The sequence below is a fragment of the Pristiophorus japonicus genome, chromosome 4 (genome assembly GCF_044704955.1).
Source record: "Pristiophorus japonicus isolate sPriJap1 chromosome 4, sPriJap1.hap1, whole genome shotgun sequence".
NCBI lineage: Eukaryota > Metazoa > Chordata > Chondrichthyes > Pristiophoridae > Pristiophorus > Pristiophorus japonicus.
In genome coordinates this window covers 267370081-267386555 of record NC_091980.1, presented here as the reverse complement: position 1 = coordinate 267386555, position 16475 = coordinate 267370081, and the positions used below count along the sequence as shown (strand labels likewise).

At 40.8% G+C, this 16475-nt stretch overlaps 1 protein-coding gene across 1 annotated transcript in view; it reads left to right on the top strand.

Moving 5' to 3' along the window:
• Positions 1-16475, top strand: part of LOC139262351 (potassium channel subfamily K member 10-like) — a 48210-nt gene that overhangs the window by 10278 nt on the left and 21457 nt on the right. Inside the window, exons 4-5 of the mRNA XM_070877535.1 lie at positions 7243-7403; positions 12765-12951. Of these exons, the coding sequence (XP_070733636.1) occupies positions 7243-7403; positions 12765-12951 (348 nt within the window). The remainder of the gene's footprint in view (positions 1-7242; positions 7404-12764; positions 12952-16475) is intronic.

Here is a 16475-nt window from a genome sequence, read left to right as displayed (position 1 = left end):
GTAATTTACTTCAGAAAGGTAACACTTGTGTATCCTATTTTATTTTACAGTCTCAATAGATGTCTCAAATGTTAGGGTGATTCCACATTAACCCATTTTAGTGTGCTTTCTACAGCACTATAGCATTTGAATATCTTGGTGTGGTGTTATTTTTGAGCACCGCAATATTAAGAAAATGGGCACATGTATTGACTAATGATCTAAATCGACCCATCATGAAAGAAAACACAAGCAAATAAGTGTTATATTTTAGGGTACAGTTATACTGCAGTTAATAATCTCAAATACATTTAAAGAGCAAATATCAGTTTTAACAACTTTTTAAAAAGTAAACAGTTATAAACAATTATTGTTAATATAATTATAATGATATGAATATTTCTATTTGAATAATGATGACATGATCTAAGGAATTTGATTTGTAGGAGTCACTGAAGATTGTGAAAGAGCAGAACTAATACACACTGCTAAGTATGAGGCCCTTGAGTTAATAACTGGATAGATACTGGTGTTAATTCAGCTCCCTTACTATTGGGCTCAGTAATTCCTAAGGCCACTTTCTTAATGATCATTGTTCAGACAAGGATTTTGAAAAAAGGCAGTTTACTAATTAATGTGCTGGCAAGTGATATGTATGGGTCAATTTTAAGCTATAAGTAAATTTTTTAATTGATCGGATGCAGGAAATGACTGGAGAACAGCTGTGGCTGATGAAAAGTGCCCTCAAATCTAAAAAGATGTAGGTAATGATAAGACTAGCCTGAAGCTGACTTTATCTTTACTGTTGGAAAACAAAAAATGAAATACAGGGTAGTAAGTTTTCTGCCTATGAGATAGACCGACCGGTCCCTTTTGCTGAGCCTCAGGTATCACAGAATGAATTGTAGAATGCTACAATACAGGAACAGGTCATTCATTCCATCAAATCTGTGCCAGTGCTTTTCTCCACATAACCCAACTAGTCGAATTCCACTTTCCTGTTCACACGCCATATCCTTTAGCATTGCTCTTTTTCAAACAACTAGCTACTTTCCTTTTAAAATAATTTGGAATTCCCTTCAATTCATTGTTAAGGAGCTTTGTTTCAAGTAATGGGTTGAAGAGAATTCTAACCGTACTTTTGAGGTAGCTCCTGATCGACAGAAATGGGAAAATCTGGAAATTACTTCCACCATTACCATGGGCTAAAATTTTCATAAAGGGTACCAATAAATTAATACTCTTGGTTACCAATAGTTCAATTATCAAGCTGTTTGTATGATTAGAGATCTACATCTTTATTTCCCTGAAATAGCAGCAGTATCAGTGTGATGACCACAGTGGTATATAAACTACGAAACCGATTAAAAAAGTTGCTGGGGGAAATTATATTATTTTCACACAAAACAATCACAAATTATCAACAGTTGGATACTTATACTGCATAAGAGAAGTACTCACCTGTTGCTACTCACAGATTGAATTATCTTTTCCCAATTGAAGAAAGAAAGACTTGCATTTATATAACGCCTTTCACGACCTCAGGATGTCTCAAAGCGTTTTACAGCAATGAAGCACTTTGAAGTGTAGTCACTGTTGTAATGTAAGAAACGCAGCAGCTAATTTTTGCACAGCAAGCACCCACAAACAGCAATGTGATAATGACCAGATAATATGTTTTTATGACTGAGAGATAAATATTGGCCAGGGCACTTACTTCTTTGAAATAGTGCCATTGGATCTTTTACAAGCAGGCAGGGCCTCGGTTTAATGTCTCATCCAAATGACAGCACCTCCGACAGCGCTACATTTGAGTTATAGCCTAGATTTTTGTGCTCAAGTATCTGGAGTGGGACTTGAATCAACAATGTTCTGACTCCGAGGTGAGAGTGATATCAACTGAGCCACATCTGTCACAAAATTAGAATGGAATCATCTACAGCTTTATATAAACTTACAATAGAACATCGGCAATATAATGGCCCCAAGTTTCCACATGATTTGCTCCTGATTTTTAGGAGCAACTGGTGTCAGTTAGAACAGTTTCACTTTGGAACAGAATTTTTTCTTCAAAAGGGGGCGTGTCCGGCCACTGACGCCTGATTTGAAAGTTTCCACAGTGAAAACGTACTCTAAACTAACTTAGAATGGAGCAAGTGAAGATTTTTGTAGAACTGAAAAAACCTTGTCTACACATTAAAAAATCAGGCGCAGGTTACAAATTAGGCGTCCGGAACGAGGGGGGGGGGAGGGAAGTCATTAAATTCTACAATAAATCCTTATTTATACTTATACAAATATTATACAAATAAATCCAACCTGAATAAACATTTATAAGCAAAGAAAAGATTAAATAAACCATCTTCCTACCTGTGTGAAAGTGCTTCAGGCAGGTTCAGTCAGCTCAGCGGTGTGGCGTCGTTCCCGCGAACGGGAGGGAGGGAGGGCCCGACCGACCGACCGACGGCAGGGGTGGGGAGGCAGGGAGGAGGAGGCAGCCGTTCCCGACGGCAGGTGGGGGGGGGGAGGAGGCAGTGAGAAGGCTGCAGGACGCCTCAGAAGTTGAGGCAGCCATTCCCGACGGCAGGGGAGGGAGGCCGTCAGGAAACGGCTGCCTCAACTTCTGAGGCTTCCTGCAGCCTTCTCACTGCTGCAAGAAGCCTCAGTGCTGATGGCAATGTGCTTTTATTAAAACATGTTCAAAAATTAAACAGCTACAAAGAACTACAAAAATGGCCGAGTGCCAGTGTTTCATTCACACTGCGCGTGCGCGAATGCTCCAACGCGCACGCGCATCGTTGCCGGCACGAAAAAAACTAATTTAAATGGTACCCGTCCCCTCCCACTTACAAAATCGGCGCGAGTGGTAGGCTCCGCCCCCTGGGCGCCGCGCCAAGCTGCCATGGAGCTGTAGGGCGCCCCAGAATCACGCGTTTTTTTTCAGGCGCGGTTTTCGACGCGAAAAATGGGCGCCCAGCTCGGAGGGGCGCCCGTTTTGTAGCGTCTGGAAACTTGGGGCCAATATTTCAGGTTTATTTAATTTAATAGCCTTCAGTTTATGCACGATGGAAATTTGTTTATTAAAGAAAGAAAAAAGAAAGAACTAACTTGCATTTATGTAATCTAGAAACATAGAAACATAGAAAATAGGTGCAGGAGCAGGCCATTCAGCCCTTCTAGCCTGCACCGCCATTCAATGAGTTCATGGCTGAACATGAAACTTCAGTACCCCCTTCCTGCTTTCTCGCCATACCCCTTGATCCCCCGAGTAGTAAGGACTTCATCTAACTCCCTTTTGAATATATTTAGTGAATTGGCCCCAACCACTTTCTGTGGCAGAGAATTCCACAGGTTCACCACTCTCTGGGTGAAGAAGTCTCTCCTCATCTCGGTCCTAAATGGCTTACCCCTTATCCTTAGACTGTGACCCCTGGTTCTGGACTTCCCCAACATTGGGAACATTCTTCCTGCATCTAACCTGTCTAAATCCGTCAGAATTTTAAACGTTTCTATGAGGTCCCCTCTCATTCTTCTGAACTCCAGTGAATACAAGCCCAGTTGATCCAGTCTTTCTTGATAGGTCAGTCCCACCATCCCGGGAATCAGTCTGGTGAATCTTCGCTGCAGTCCCTCAATAGCAAGAATGTCCTTCCTCAAGTTAGGAGACCAAAATTGTACACAATACTCCAGGTGTGGCCTCACCAAGGCCCTGTACAACTGTAGCAACACCTCCCTGCCCCTGTACTCAAATCCCCTCACTATGAAGGCCAACATGCCATTTGCTTTCTTAACCGCCTGCTGTACCTGCATGCCAATCTTCAATGACTGATGTACCATGACACCCAGGTCTCGTTGCACCTTCCCTTTTCCTAATCTGTCACCATTCAGATAATAGTCTGTCTCTCTGTTTTTACCACCAAAGTGGATAACCTCACATTTATCCACATTATACTTCATCTGCCATGCATTTGCCCACTCACCTAACCTATCCAAGTCACTCTGCAGCCTCATAGCATCCTCCTCGCAGCTCACACTGCCACCCAACTTAGTGTCATCCGCAAATTTGGAGATACTACATTTAATCCCCTCGTCTAAATCATTAATGTACAATGTAAACAGCTGGGGCCCCAGCACAGAACCTTGCGGTACCCCACTAGTCACTGCCTGCCATTCTGAAAAGTACCCATTTACTCCTACTCTTTGCTTCCTGTCTGACAACCAGTTCTCAATCCACATCAGCACACTACCCCCAATCCCATGTGCTTTAACTTTGCACATTAATCTCTTGTGTGGGACCTTGTCGAAAGCCTTCTGAAAGTCCAAATATACCACATCAACTGGTTCTCCTTTGTCCACTTTACTGGAAACATCCTCAAAAAATTCCAGAAGATTTGTCAAGCATGATTTCCCTTTCACAAATCCATGCTGACTTGGACCTATCATGTCACCATTTTCCAAATGCACTGCTATGACATCCTTAATAATTGATTCCATCATTTTACCCACTACTGAGGTCAGGCTGACCGGTCTATAATTCCCTGTTTTCTCTCTCCCTCCTTTTTTAAAAAGTGGGGTTACATTGGCTACCCTCCACTCGATAGGAACTGATCCAGAGTTAATGTAATGTTGGAAAATGACTGTCAATGCATCCACTATTTCCAAGGCCACCTCCTTAAGTACTCTGGGATGCAGTCCATCAGGCCCTGGGGATTTATCGGCCTTCAATCCCATCAATTTCCCCAACACAATTTCCTGACTAATAAAGATTTCCCTCAGTTCCTCCTCCCTACTAGACCCTCTGACCCCTTTTATATCCGGAAGGTTGTTTGTGTCCTCCTCAGTGAATACCGAACCAAAGTACTTGTTCAATTGGTCTGCCATTTCTTTGTTCCCCGTTATGACTTCCCCTGATTCTGACTGCAGGGGACCTACGTTTGTCTTTACTAACCTTTTTCTCTTTACATACCTATAGAAACTTTTGCAATCCGCCTTAATGTTCCCTGCAAGCTTCTTCTCGTACTCCATTTTCCCTGCCCTAATCAAACCCTTTGTCCTCCTCTGCTGAGTTCTAAATTTCTCCCAGTCCCCAGGTTCGCTGCTATTTCTGGCCAATTTGTATGCCACTTCCTTGGCTTTAATACTATCCCTGATTTCCCTTGATAGCCACGGTTGAGCCACCTTCCCTTTTTTATTTTTATGCCAGACAGGAATGTACAATTGTTGTAATTCATTCATGCGGTCTCTAAATGTCTGCCATTGCCCATCCACAGTCAACCCCTTAAGTATCATTCGCCAATCTATCCTAGCCAATTCACGCCTCATACCTTCAAAGTTACCCTTCTTTAAGTTCTGGACCATGGTCTCTGAATTAACTGTATCATTCTCCATCCTAATGCAGAATTCCACCATATTATGGTCACTCTTCCCCAAGGGGCCTCGCACAATGAGATTGCTAATTAGTCCTCTCTCATTACACAACACCCAGTCTAAGATCGCCTCCCCCCTAGTTGCCTTACATGACCTAGGATGTCCCAATAGAATACATTTGACATGTAGTCACCGTTGTGATGTCGGGAAATCTATTGCAATGTGCTAAAAGTGATAAGTGATGGCCATACTAATAACCACTAAAGTTTTAAAAATTAGGCCCTAGAGGTTTTCAGAAATGAGGAATAGGAGTAGGCCATCAGCCCCTCGAGCCTGTTTTGTTCTACAAAAGAAAATCAATATTATAATTAAGCAAATTTTAATTTGCAATTTAAATCTACTATAATAGTAGAACTCTTATTCTAAGCTTTATGGAGAGTGCTTACTAATTAGCTAAATATAGTTACTTTGGTCATGTAGATTAGGTCTAATTAGCAGAATATATGAATATGTTATCTATAATGAAATAACATTTACAATCTTCATGTACTATATACAAAGTATGCACAATTAATAACATGAAGAGGTTAATGTTGGAATCACTCATTTCTCATGCTTATCTTTTCCCTAATATGCAGGCAAAGTAAAAACTGTAGACCAAAAATAGAGTTATTGACACCATGGGGGGTCAGGTTAAATTATTAAAAATGTGAATCCCGACCCTAACCTACCTCCAACTTACCCACTTCCAGGTTTAATGGAGGTGGGGGGAGGTGGAGGGGGGGGGAAGGTGGCAGCCAACAAGTTCCCAGGAGACGAGTTGGCATTATAATGAGACTGGAAGCCTCTGATTTAACGTGCTGTGCTTGAAAACCGTGGCCAGTCGGGGTTCCAGCAGCTGCAGGGAGGTAAGTATAGCCTCGGGGAGCAATCCTTTTAGCTCCCCCACCATCAACCCTCCCCCCCCCCAATACAAACTCCATCCCCCCCGCATTTTGATTCCCGCCATCCCCAGGGTCAGGGATCGGACTCCACAGTGATTCCCCCCCACCCCCCCAGGGTCAAGGATCAGACACCCCGGGATTGGACCCTCCCCCCTGGGTTAGGGATTGGTCCCCCGGGCTCAGATCCCCCCCAGGGTTGGGGCTCGCACCCACCTATGGTTGTGGCCTCCTGTACAATGTTCCATGCCCAATTGGAAGCTAGCCTGTCAATCAGGCAGACTTCTGGGTGGGGATCCTGCCAGTGACTTCAGTCACTCGCTGTGAAGTCAAAACTCCATAACGTGCGGGGAAACCTGAACTTTTGATTTCCCACACTCTACTGGGCCTCCAAACTCCAGACAGATCAAAAACATAAAATTCTGGCCTATACTTCAATCCATCACCTCTGAACTGTTTTTCCTGGGACATCACTCATCTTATCAGTTGAACATTTCTGATGGGTACGCAGGACATTCAGCTTTTAAAATAAGGCATCAAAGCTTCAGAAAAACTGAATATTGATTTTTGGGTTGCTATGGCTTCTAAACAGATCTCTAGTTGTGGGTTCTCAGAAGAAGTATTAGCATATTCATTTCTTGCACTACTGGAGAGCACTGAACTAACCTTCCATTAGGGCCAAACTAATGATATAATTGCTGAAGTTATTTTTTGTTTCCCAATGTAAGGAATAAGACACCTGGAAACAAAAGATAGAGCAGTAGTTTAATTGTGCAGGTTGATAGTTCCCCGGTTTCACCCCAGTTGCCACTTCTATGTTGTATCTTTCATGTTTGTCTCTAGAACTGTTTGGTGATCTAGTGTATTAATTCCTGACAACTATCTGTTAAGTAGCAGCAGACAAGCCTGTCTTTACTGTTATATCCCAAAAATGTGTTCTTATTTATTTTAATAGGTTATGGGAATATTGCACCCAGTACTGAAGGAGGGAAAATATTCTGCATCTTATATGCATTGTTTGGAATTCCTCTCTTCGGCTTTCTGTTAGCAGGGATTGGGGATCAATTGGGCACAATCTTTGGTAAAAGTATTGCAAGAGTGGAGAAAGTATTCAGAGTAAGTTGACAGATATTCATTATTTTAATATATTATTTTATGCATCATGAACTCTATGGACTATAAACTGTTCATTCTCAGAGGTTTTGATATACTGAACAATTTAACAAAGTATAAATTGAATATTTATACTTGTCTATATATGTATTTAACAAAGATTACATAATTATAGATTCAAATGTTCACACATTTTACTCTATTAATGTAACATAGTTCCCCCTTCATCAGAACAAAATAATAAATCACACTTCCTTTGGTGCATTTTGAGGGAATTATCAATGTATGAACAGATAGCAAAATAACTAGGGCAATCACAGTAGGAACTTGACCAAAGCATTTTTTTAATGTAGTAAAGTAACTAGATAGAAAAGAATAAATAATATTGTATCAAACTGCAGGATCTACAGTTCAGTGGTGTTATATATTTTTAAATTATTTTTGGGTGATGTGGGTGTCACTGGCAAGGCCAGTATTTATGACCCCTGAGAAGGCAGTGGTGAGCCTTCTTCTTGAATCGCTGCATAGTTGCCCTGATACAACTGAGTGTTTTGCTCGGGCAGTTCAGAGGCCAGTTAAGAGTCAACCACATTGGTGTTGGACTGGAGTCACATATAAACCAGACCGGATAAGGATGGCAGGTTTCCTTCCCTAAAGGGCATTAGGTAACCAATTGGATTTTTACGATAATCCGACAGTTTCATTCTCAATTTTATTGGTACCAGCTGTTTATTTCTAGAATTTTAAAAAACTGAATTCAAGTTCTCAAATTGCCATTCTTGTGTTCACTGGATTATTAGTCCAGTAAAATAGCCACTATACTACCGTACCCAATGTCATTCTGTTATACGTACAAATAACAGTGGCATTCCAGATACTGCAGAGTGTCCCATGAGCTGAGAAATATTATGGGATCCTTAGAATTTAGAGGCAATTTTTCTTTTGTGAAAAGATTTAATCAAAAATTTATGGTGTCATTCTTTAGCTGCCGAAACCACCAAAAGAAAATCCACTGCAGCTTCCCTAATCACCTACAATGCTTTTTTCTACATATGAAAACATTGGTTGTGTGGTAAATACTAGTATACAGTTAAAGTAAAGCACCCTCCTAATACCACACCCAGAACCGAGGACGTTTATTAGCCACAAAAATCCATATTCTTATTTCAAATCAATTGACAGTTTTATACGGTTTTGTTTTAGAGACCCCAAAATAGACAATAGAAAATTAACTTTATTTTACTCTGTATAGAGCCCCAACTCTGCTGAGAGTCAGATTGGGGGTGGACAGATGCAGGGAAAAAAAAGGGATTTGTAAATAACTATGCTTTGCAAATGTAGGAATGATCTGCAAAAAGAGTTTTTTTTTGGCTTATGTTAAATTTTTAGGGTTAGCACTGAAACGTGAACATTTAATATGTGGGATGTGAATTAAACCTTTTGGTTACGATACCAGAAAATTGACTTTAAATCATTTATTTAACTAAGTTACTACAGATGATATGCAGGAATTTATAGATTTTATGAAAGTAGCAATTTTGTTCAATTTATCAAACCTTTATGACAGATCTTATCAGCGAACATAGTTCATAGAATGTGAACCCGAGGGGAGATGTAACTTTTGAAACAGCTAACAACAAAAATATTTGTACTTTGATGTCTCTCAATTTGAGTTACTGCTCACTTAATTCAATTTTGAGCAATGAGGAAATAAATGTTAGCAGTAATGGCTGTGCCAAAAGCAACTGTATAAATCCACATAACGTTTTCAAAGACTAACTCACGAGATGGCATGGTGACATAGTGCATGGGTGTGACAATACTTTATTACATGCAGTAGAAGGGCATGTGTTTTCAGCTGCATTTCCTAATATGGTGTTGGTTGTAATATCAGTGGAGCTGAGGTCTTTCTTCATATGGAAGACTGGAATATTGAAGGCATATCACCTTGGGTGACTGTTATTACATCCTTGCAGATGGTTATAGAGCCACCTAATAAGATGCTAGGTAGCAAAGCCTCCACTTTTAGACATAAAGAGGGAGAAAAATAAAATAAAACAAATAAAAAATATAGAGAACCCTTTGCATTCATGTTTATTAGAAGTATGTTGCATTCTATCTTCTTTAAAGAAGTAGACTGTCAAGAGACATTGGTGTCACAATCTGCTATTTTATTTGGCTAAATGCGTACAATTATTTTACTTAGAATTGTTAAATATTGTCAAATCATTAAACAACATCCTAATATTGGAGGAAATAGTGAAAAATGTCAGACAACAACTAATTGTATATATAACTTTCCAGTTAAATGGATCTTCTGACCAGCTGAATTAGATTTGTCACATCATTATCAATGTCATTATCAATATGTCATTTACAACTATTCTCTAGTGTGTAACTGAATATGAAATGGTTGTAACAATTCCAACAAGCAGTGAAATTTCACCCATAATTTATTTATTAATTAAATTATTAATGTAAATATATGGGCCACCAGACTAAATTTACTGGATTACCATGGCAGTCAACTAAAACAGCTTAAAGAATACATTGAAAAGACCTTGCCCATCGTTGTTTGTGTAGATTTTAAAGACAAAACAGATTTGCATCTTTAAATGCTGGCTTGATATTTCATGAAATATCTTATACCAGTCTCCCAGCAGTTCTTCCAAATGATCAGTTCCATCCAAAAGATTCTGAGTTCAGAACCTAACATCCACTGAGATTCAAATTATGTTTTCTCAATGGGCACGTTTATTAGTTCCAGGCCTGACTGCTGGATGCAGTGTTGCATAGCAATGCAACAGTGCATCTCCGTTAGAGCAAAATTCATCGTTCCACACCATGTCAGACAGTTGTGGAGGTGTTCTGAAGTTTTTGATAAAGGCTAGCATGCCTTTTGGGGAATTACCTTAGGAGACACTAGATCTAAAGGGAATGCAGTATGAGCTGGGGTCAAAGTGCCAATCAGTCATGAGACAGTTCTGGAGGCAGATTGCCTGACCGGGAACTGGAAAATTTATTTTGGTCCAACCATTTTCTAAAGGGAGAGGGCCGTGGGCAGATCTTCGACCTCCGCCCCACCTCCCCCAAAAAATCAAGTGAGGATGTCTGGGGGAGTTCCTGGGTTGCCCTGGGAATTCCGCCACTTACGCCCGTATAAGGTCTCATTGGCACTCATACCAGCTGAAGGTTGGGTTGAGTCCAGCTGAGGACATAGGAATGATGTTAGACCGTGACAGACTTAAGGTAATAAATCCTTGAGGGGATCGATTATTTTATGCTGCCAGAGCTATGGCTCCATCGGAGCCGAAGATCTTTCAGTGCTGCTTTCTCTTGGGTGCAACCTAATGCGGTGCGTGTGCAACGCTCTACCTTCTGGCAGGCGGATTGGGAGTTGGTGCTCTTGATGTGAATTTGCAGGTACCAGTCACTAGCTCTGAACAAACTAATGACTCCATCCCCACAATGTGGGGCAAGTTTGGTGTCATTCAATATAGGTGGTCATGGGTCATGGATCCACCACACTTTTGTTGGCAGAAATTTGGACCCATAAGAATGTTGGCACCCCCACTCCCCCAGACACAGTCTGAGCCAGCCAAGCGATCTAAATTGGGGGTCAATTTATTCAGATTAGCCCTGCGTCCCATATGTTTTTTAAAAATTTATATTTCCTTCCTTATGCCACATCTGACTGAGATGGCAGTTAATCAACCAGTATTGCTCTTGAGTACAGTACTAGGAGGTGTGCAAGAATGCCCTGGTTTGTCTTGCCTTTTGATTTTTCCTCCAGCCTGTATGAAAATATCTTGATTTTGCTCTACACCTTACGCTGATAGCATGGCTAAGGATAGAAATTCACCATATGGTCAATTGGAAAGGAGAACCCAAATCCTACCATTTTATGGCATAGTGCTTTGAAGTGCCAACATGCTGTGCTACCATCCTATCCTTCAATGCAGAATTTCAGATCAATTTGGACTTCAGATGGCTCTTGTACCCATTTCAGGTAAATGTAGTAATAGGCGCTGTGAGTGGTAACAATTGAAACTACACCAAAAGGGATTATGTTATTTCACAATCCAAATGCAAGTTTGCCTTCATGAATCCAAAAATCAAAATATGAACTTCAAGTTGAGCTTTGGATTTGTATTTCCTCAAACTGTGCCGTGGTTCTTGGACCTCAGAGATGTGTGCCTGGAATTTCCACAGGTATTCTCTACTGAGAGATCAGCAGAACTCCCGGAGAAATGGCATAAACAGCTGAAAACAGCCATTAAATACAGTTTCTCCACGATTTCCATTGATCTTCTGCTGATATTTTCTCAAGAAATCAAGAGAATCTTGTGGAAATTCTCTTCCATGGTCTTGAATCCAATCCAGAAACTGGTCACCTCTCTCTGATGGCTATTTGACAAGTATTCTTTTCAATTGCTGACTCAATTGTTTAGAGAGCTTACTTAAGAACATATTTATTTTTCTTTGAATGTTATGCTAAATTTTGTGTTTATAAAATGAGGGATATTAGTGCTGGCAACCAGGCCTCAGCAACATGTCTGGTTGCACCATTTCCTAGAACAATCATTTGTGATCTCTCACTGGCCAATTTACTGTCAAACCTTATGACCTGGGCACATGCTCATTGGTACACAATCAACCAAGTTAATTTAACATAAGACCCTTACACCTCGCAGACAGAGGTGACTATAAGTGCATTTACCTTATAAAAGTCCAGCTGATGACAAATCCCCAGTCCTCTCACTGCTGACTATATTGGAAATATGAAAGAGGAATTTAGTTTGTTCTCGCAGCAGTTGTGGTCCACACTTCCACGGATCTCGTGAACCGCCACCACATTTTGAGTCGCCACTTCTGGGCAGAGTACAATGGCAGGAGGAAAAATAATGAGTGCAACAATGGGAGGCCAGTACAGTGCTGCTCTTCTGTAACTGGCACGACAATGTAAAAGTCCATTTTCCTCTGACTAATATCTTAACAGAGCTCGCAGAAGTTAAAGGGCAGTATGATAACTACTGTACCACTGCCCTCCACCCTCATAGAGAAAAGACTTTCATTGTAGTTGAACCCATGTCTCAGAGGTAAAAGGCATTGCATCACCAGTCCCCTATTTGTGCATTTTCTCCTAAAATCTATACTCAGAGGCTTCACGTGTCATTGAGGGCAAAGTAGGAAAAATGTTCTATTTCCCAATAACATTATCTGTGATCTTAATAAAGACCTTTCATTTACAATTATTTCTATCAAACAAAGCAATTTGCCATTTCAATATCCAATATTTACATTAAATCAATTTCTGTCATCAGTTATAGCTATAAATTTTAATTGCTTGTCTCTTCTTTTCAGAAAAAGCAAGTGAGCCAAACTAAAATTCGAGTCATCTCCACAATCCTTTTCATTCTAGCGGGCTGCCTTGTTTTTGTGGCTATCCCAGCAATTATTTTCAAGCACATCGAAGGTTGGACAACTCTGGACTCCATCTATTTTGTTGTTATCACCTTAACAACTGTAGGATTTGGTGACTATGTAGCAGGTAAACAGTGTACTGGCCTAAGATCATTTCAGGTACAAATTTATGGCTTTAATAAAATATCTCTATATTAGTTTAGTTTATATACTTGAATTGTTTAGCAAGCAATCATATTTATTTCAGTTTTTATTAGTTCCAAACCATTTAGTATGACTAGAATAAGGGATCAGGATCTTAGTTTGTTGCTACTGCAGTTTGTCTAACTAGGGATGAATGTAAATCTGAGTCAAAAACACCCCTGAATGGGCTCCACTGGCGGAAACTCGCCATTCCAACCTGGGGGCATGGCCAGTTTTGTGCGTGGAACTGTTTGGGCTAATGGACTCTTGGACCAGCGTAAAAGATCGTGGATACTCTAGCACAAAGTGATTATGTGCACAACTTAATTACGCTTAAAATTCCACAACCTATAGCGCTATTTCATTTGATTCTGTCCAGATTAAGCTGATATCTGGGCGTGAATCATTGAGAAACTCTAGGCCAATCATATGTAATTTTGCTTTGGTTGTCCAGTGATAGAGAGTTTTAAAGCAATGTGCCGCTGATCAAGAAACCCACTTGGATCAGTCATTCTTCTTCATGCTTCCTCACAAAGGTGAGTTGCACACCTTGGCTGAAATTTAGACACAACGTTGAGCATAACTTGCATTAAATAAATAATTGCTTACACTTATGACACTATGTAGCTTCAACACTTGATAAACCACTAACAATAATATGGTATTATACATTTTAACCCCAATTATGTGTTTTTACAAGAAGATTTTTAATTAAACAATTAGTGTGTAGGCAGTTTGCTGTAATTTTCTCAGATAAACACAGGTTTTAAAGTTTTTTTCTAAAAATGACTGAGTGTGTGAACAAGATTATTGAGGTTGCATATTTTTAATATTTAATAACTTGCATTACTTCTCTAGTAGCCTTGTCTATTGCTTCACCTTAGATTACTTCTGCAGCAGCACTCTGACACAAATCAAAATCACTCACATGAGATAAGAACAAAAGAACATAAGAAATAGGAGCAGGAGTAGGCCATTTGGCCCCTCAAGCCTGCTTCGCCATTCAATAAGATCATGGCTGACCTGATCATGTACTCAGCTCCACTTCCCTGCCCGCTCCCCATAACCATTTACTCCCTTATTGCTCAAAAATCTGTCTATCTCCGCCTTAAATATATTCAATGACCCAGCCTCCACAGCTCTCTGGGGCAGAGAATACCATAGAAATTCCTCCTCATCTCAGTTTTAAATGGGCGACCCCTTATTCTGAGACTATGTCCCCTAGTTTTAGTTTCCCCTATGAGTGGAAATAACCTCATCTTGTCGAGCCCCCTCATTATCTTATATGTTTCAATAAGATCACCTCTCATTCTTCTGAACTCCAATGTGTATAGGCCCAACCTACTCAACCTATCTTCATAAGTCAACCCCCTCATCTCCGGAATCAACCTAGTGAACCTTCTCTGAACAACCTCCAATGCAAGTATATCCTTCCTTAAATACAGAGACCAAAACTTACACAATACTCAAGGTGTGGCCTCACCAATACCCTGTACAATTGTAGCAGGGCTTCTCTGCTTTTATACTCCATCCCCCTTGCAATAAAGGCCAACATTCCACTAGCCTTCCTGATTACTTGCTGTACCTGCATTCTAACTTTTTGTGTTTCATGCACAAGGACCCCCAGGTCCCTCTGTACTGCAGCACTTTGCAATTTTTCTCCATTTACATTATAATTTGCTTTTCTATATTTTCTGCCAAAGTGGATAACCTCACATTTTCCCACATTATACTCCATCAGCCAAATGTTTGCCCACTCTCTTAGCCTGTCTATATTCCTTTGCAGATTTTTTGTGTCCTCCTCAAAATTTACTTTCCCACCCATCTTTGTATCATCAGCAAACATGGCTACATTACACTCGGTCCCTTAATCCAAGTCATTAATATAAATTGTAAATAGTGAGGACCCAGCACCGATCCCAGCGGCACCCCACTAGTCACTGTTTGCCAACTGGAAAATGACCCATTTATCCCGACTCTCTGTTTTCTGTTAGTTAGTCAATCCTCAATCCATGCTAATATATTACCCCCAACTCCGTGAACTTTTATCTTGTGCAGCAATCTCTTATGTAGCACCTTCTGGAAATCCAAATACTCCACATCTACTGGTTCCCCTTTATCCAGGCTGCTCGTTACATCCTCAAAGAACTCCAGCAAATTTCTCAAACATGATTTCCCTTTCATAAAACCATGCTGACTCTGCTTGATTGAATTATGCTTTTCCAAATGTCCCGCTACTGCTTCCTTAATAATGGACTCCAGCATTTTCCCAACGACAGATGTTAGGCTAACTGGTCTATAGTTTCCTTCTTTTTATCTGCCTCCTTTTTTAAATAGGGAGATACATTTGCGGTTTTCCAATCCGCTGGGACCGCCCCAGAATCCAGGGAATTTTGGTAGTTTACAACCAAAATGCATCCACTATCTCTACATCCACTTCTTTTAAGACCCTAGGATGTAAGCCATCAGGACCGCCTTTAGTATCATTATTTTACCGAGTACTACTTCATTAGTGATAATGATTGTATTACGTTGCTCCCTCCCAATAGAAACATAGAAAATAGGTGCAGGAGTAGGCCATTTGGCCCTTCTAGCCTGCACCGCCATTCAATGAGTTCATGGCTGAACATTCAACTTCAGAACCCCATTCCTGCTTTCTCGCCATACCCCTTGATCCCCCTAGTAGTAAGGACCTCATCTAACTCCTTTTTGAATATATTTAGTGAATTGGCCTCAACAACTTTCTGTGGTAGAGAATTCCACAGGTTCACCACTCTCTGGGTGAAGAAGTTCCTCCGCATCTCGGTCCTAAATGGCTTACCCCTTATCCTTAGACTGTGACCTCTGGTTCTGGACTTCCCCAACATTGGGAACATTCTTCCTGCATCTAACCTGTCTAACCCCGTCAGAATTTTAAATGTTTCTATGAGGTCCCCTCTCATTCTTCTGAACTCCAGTGAATACAAGCCCAGTTGATCCAGTCTTTCTTGATAGGTCAGTCCCGCCATCCCGAGAATCAGTCTGGTGAATCTTCGCTGCACTCCCTCAATAGCAAGAATGTCCTTCCTCAGGTTAGGAGACCAAAACTGTACACAATACTCCAGGTGTGGCCTCACCAATGCCCTGTACAACTGTAGCAACACCTCCCTGCCCCTGTACTCAAATCCCCTTGCTATGAAGGCCAACATGCCATTTGCTTTCTTAACCGCCTGCTGCACCTGCATGCCAACCTTCAATGACTGATGTACCACGACACCCAGGTCTCTTTGCACCTCCCCTTTTCCTAATCTGTCACCATTCAGATAATAGTCTGTCTCTCTGTTTTTACCACCAAAGTGGATAACCTCACATTTATCCACATTATACTTCATCTGCCAAGCATTTGCCCACTCACCTAACCTATCCAAGTCGCTCTGCAGCCTCACAGCATCCTCCTCGCAGCTCACACTGCCACCCAACTTAGTGTCA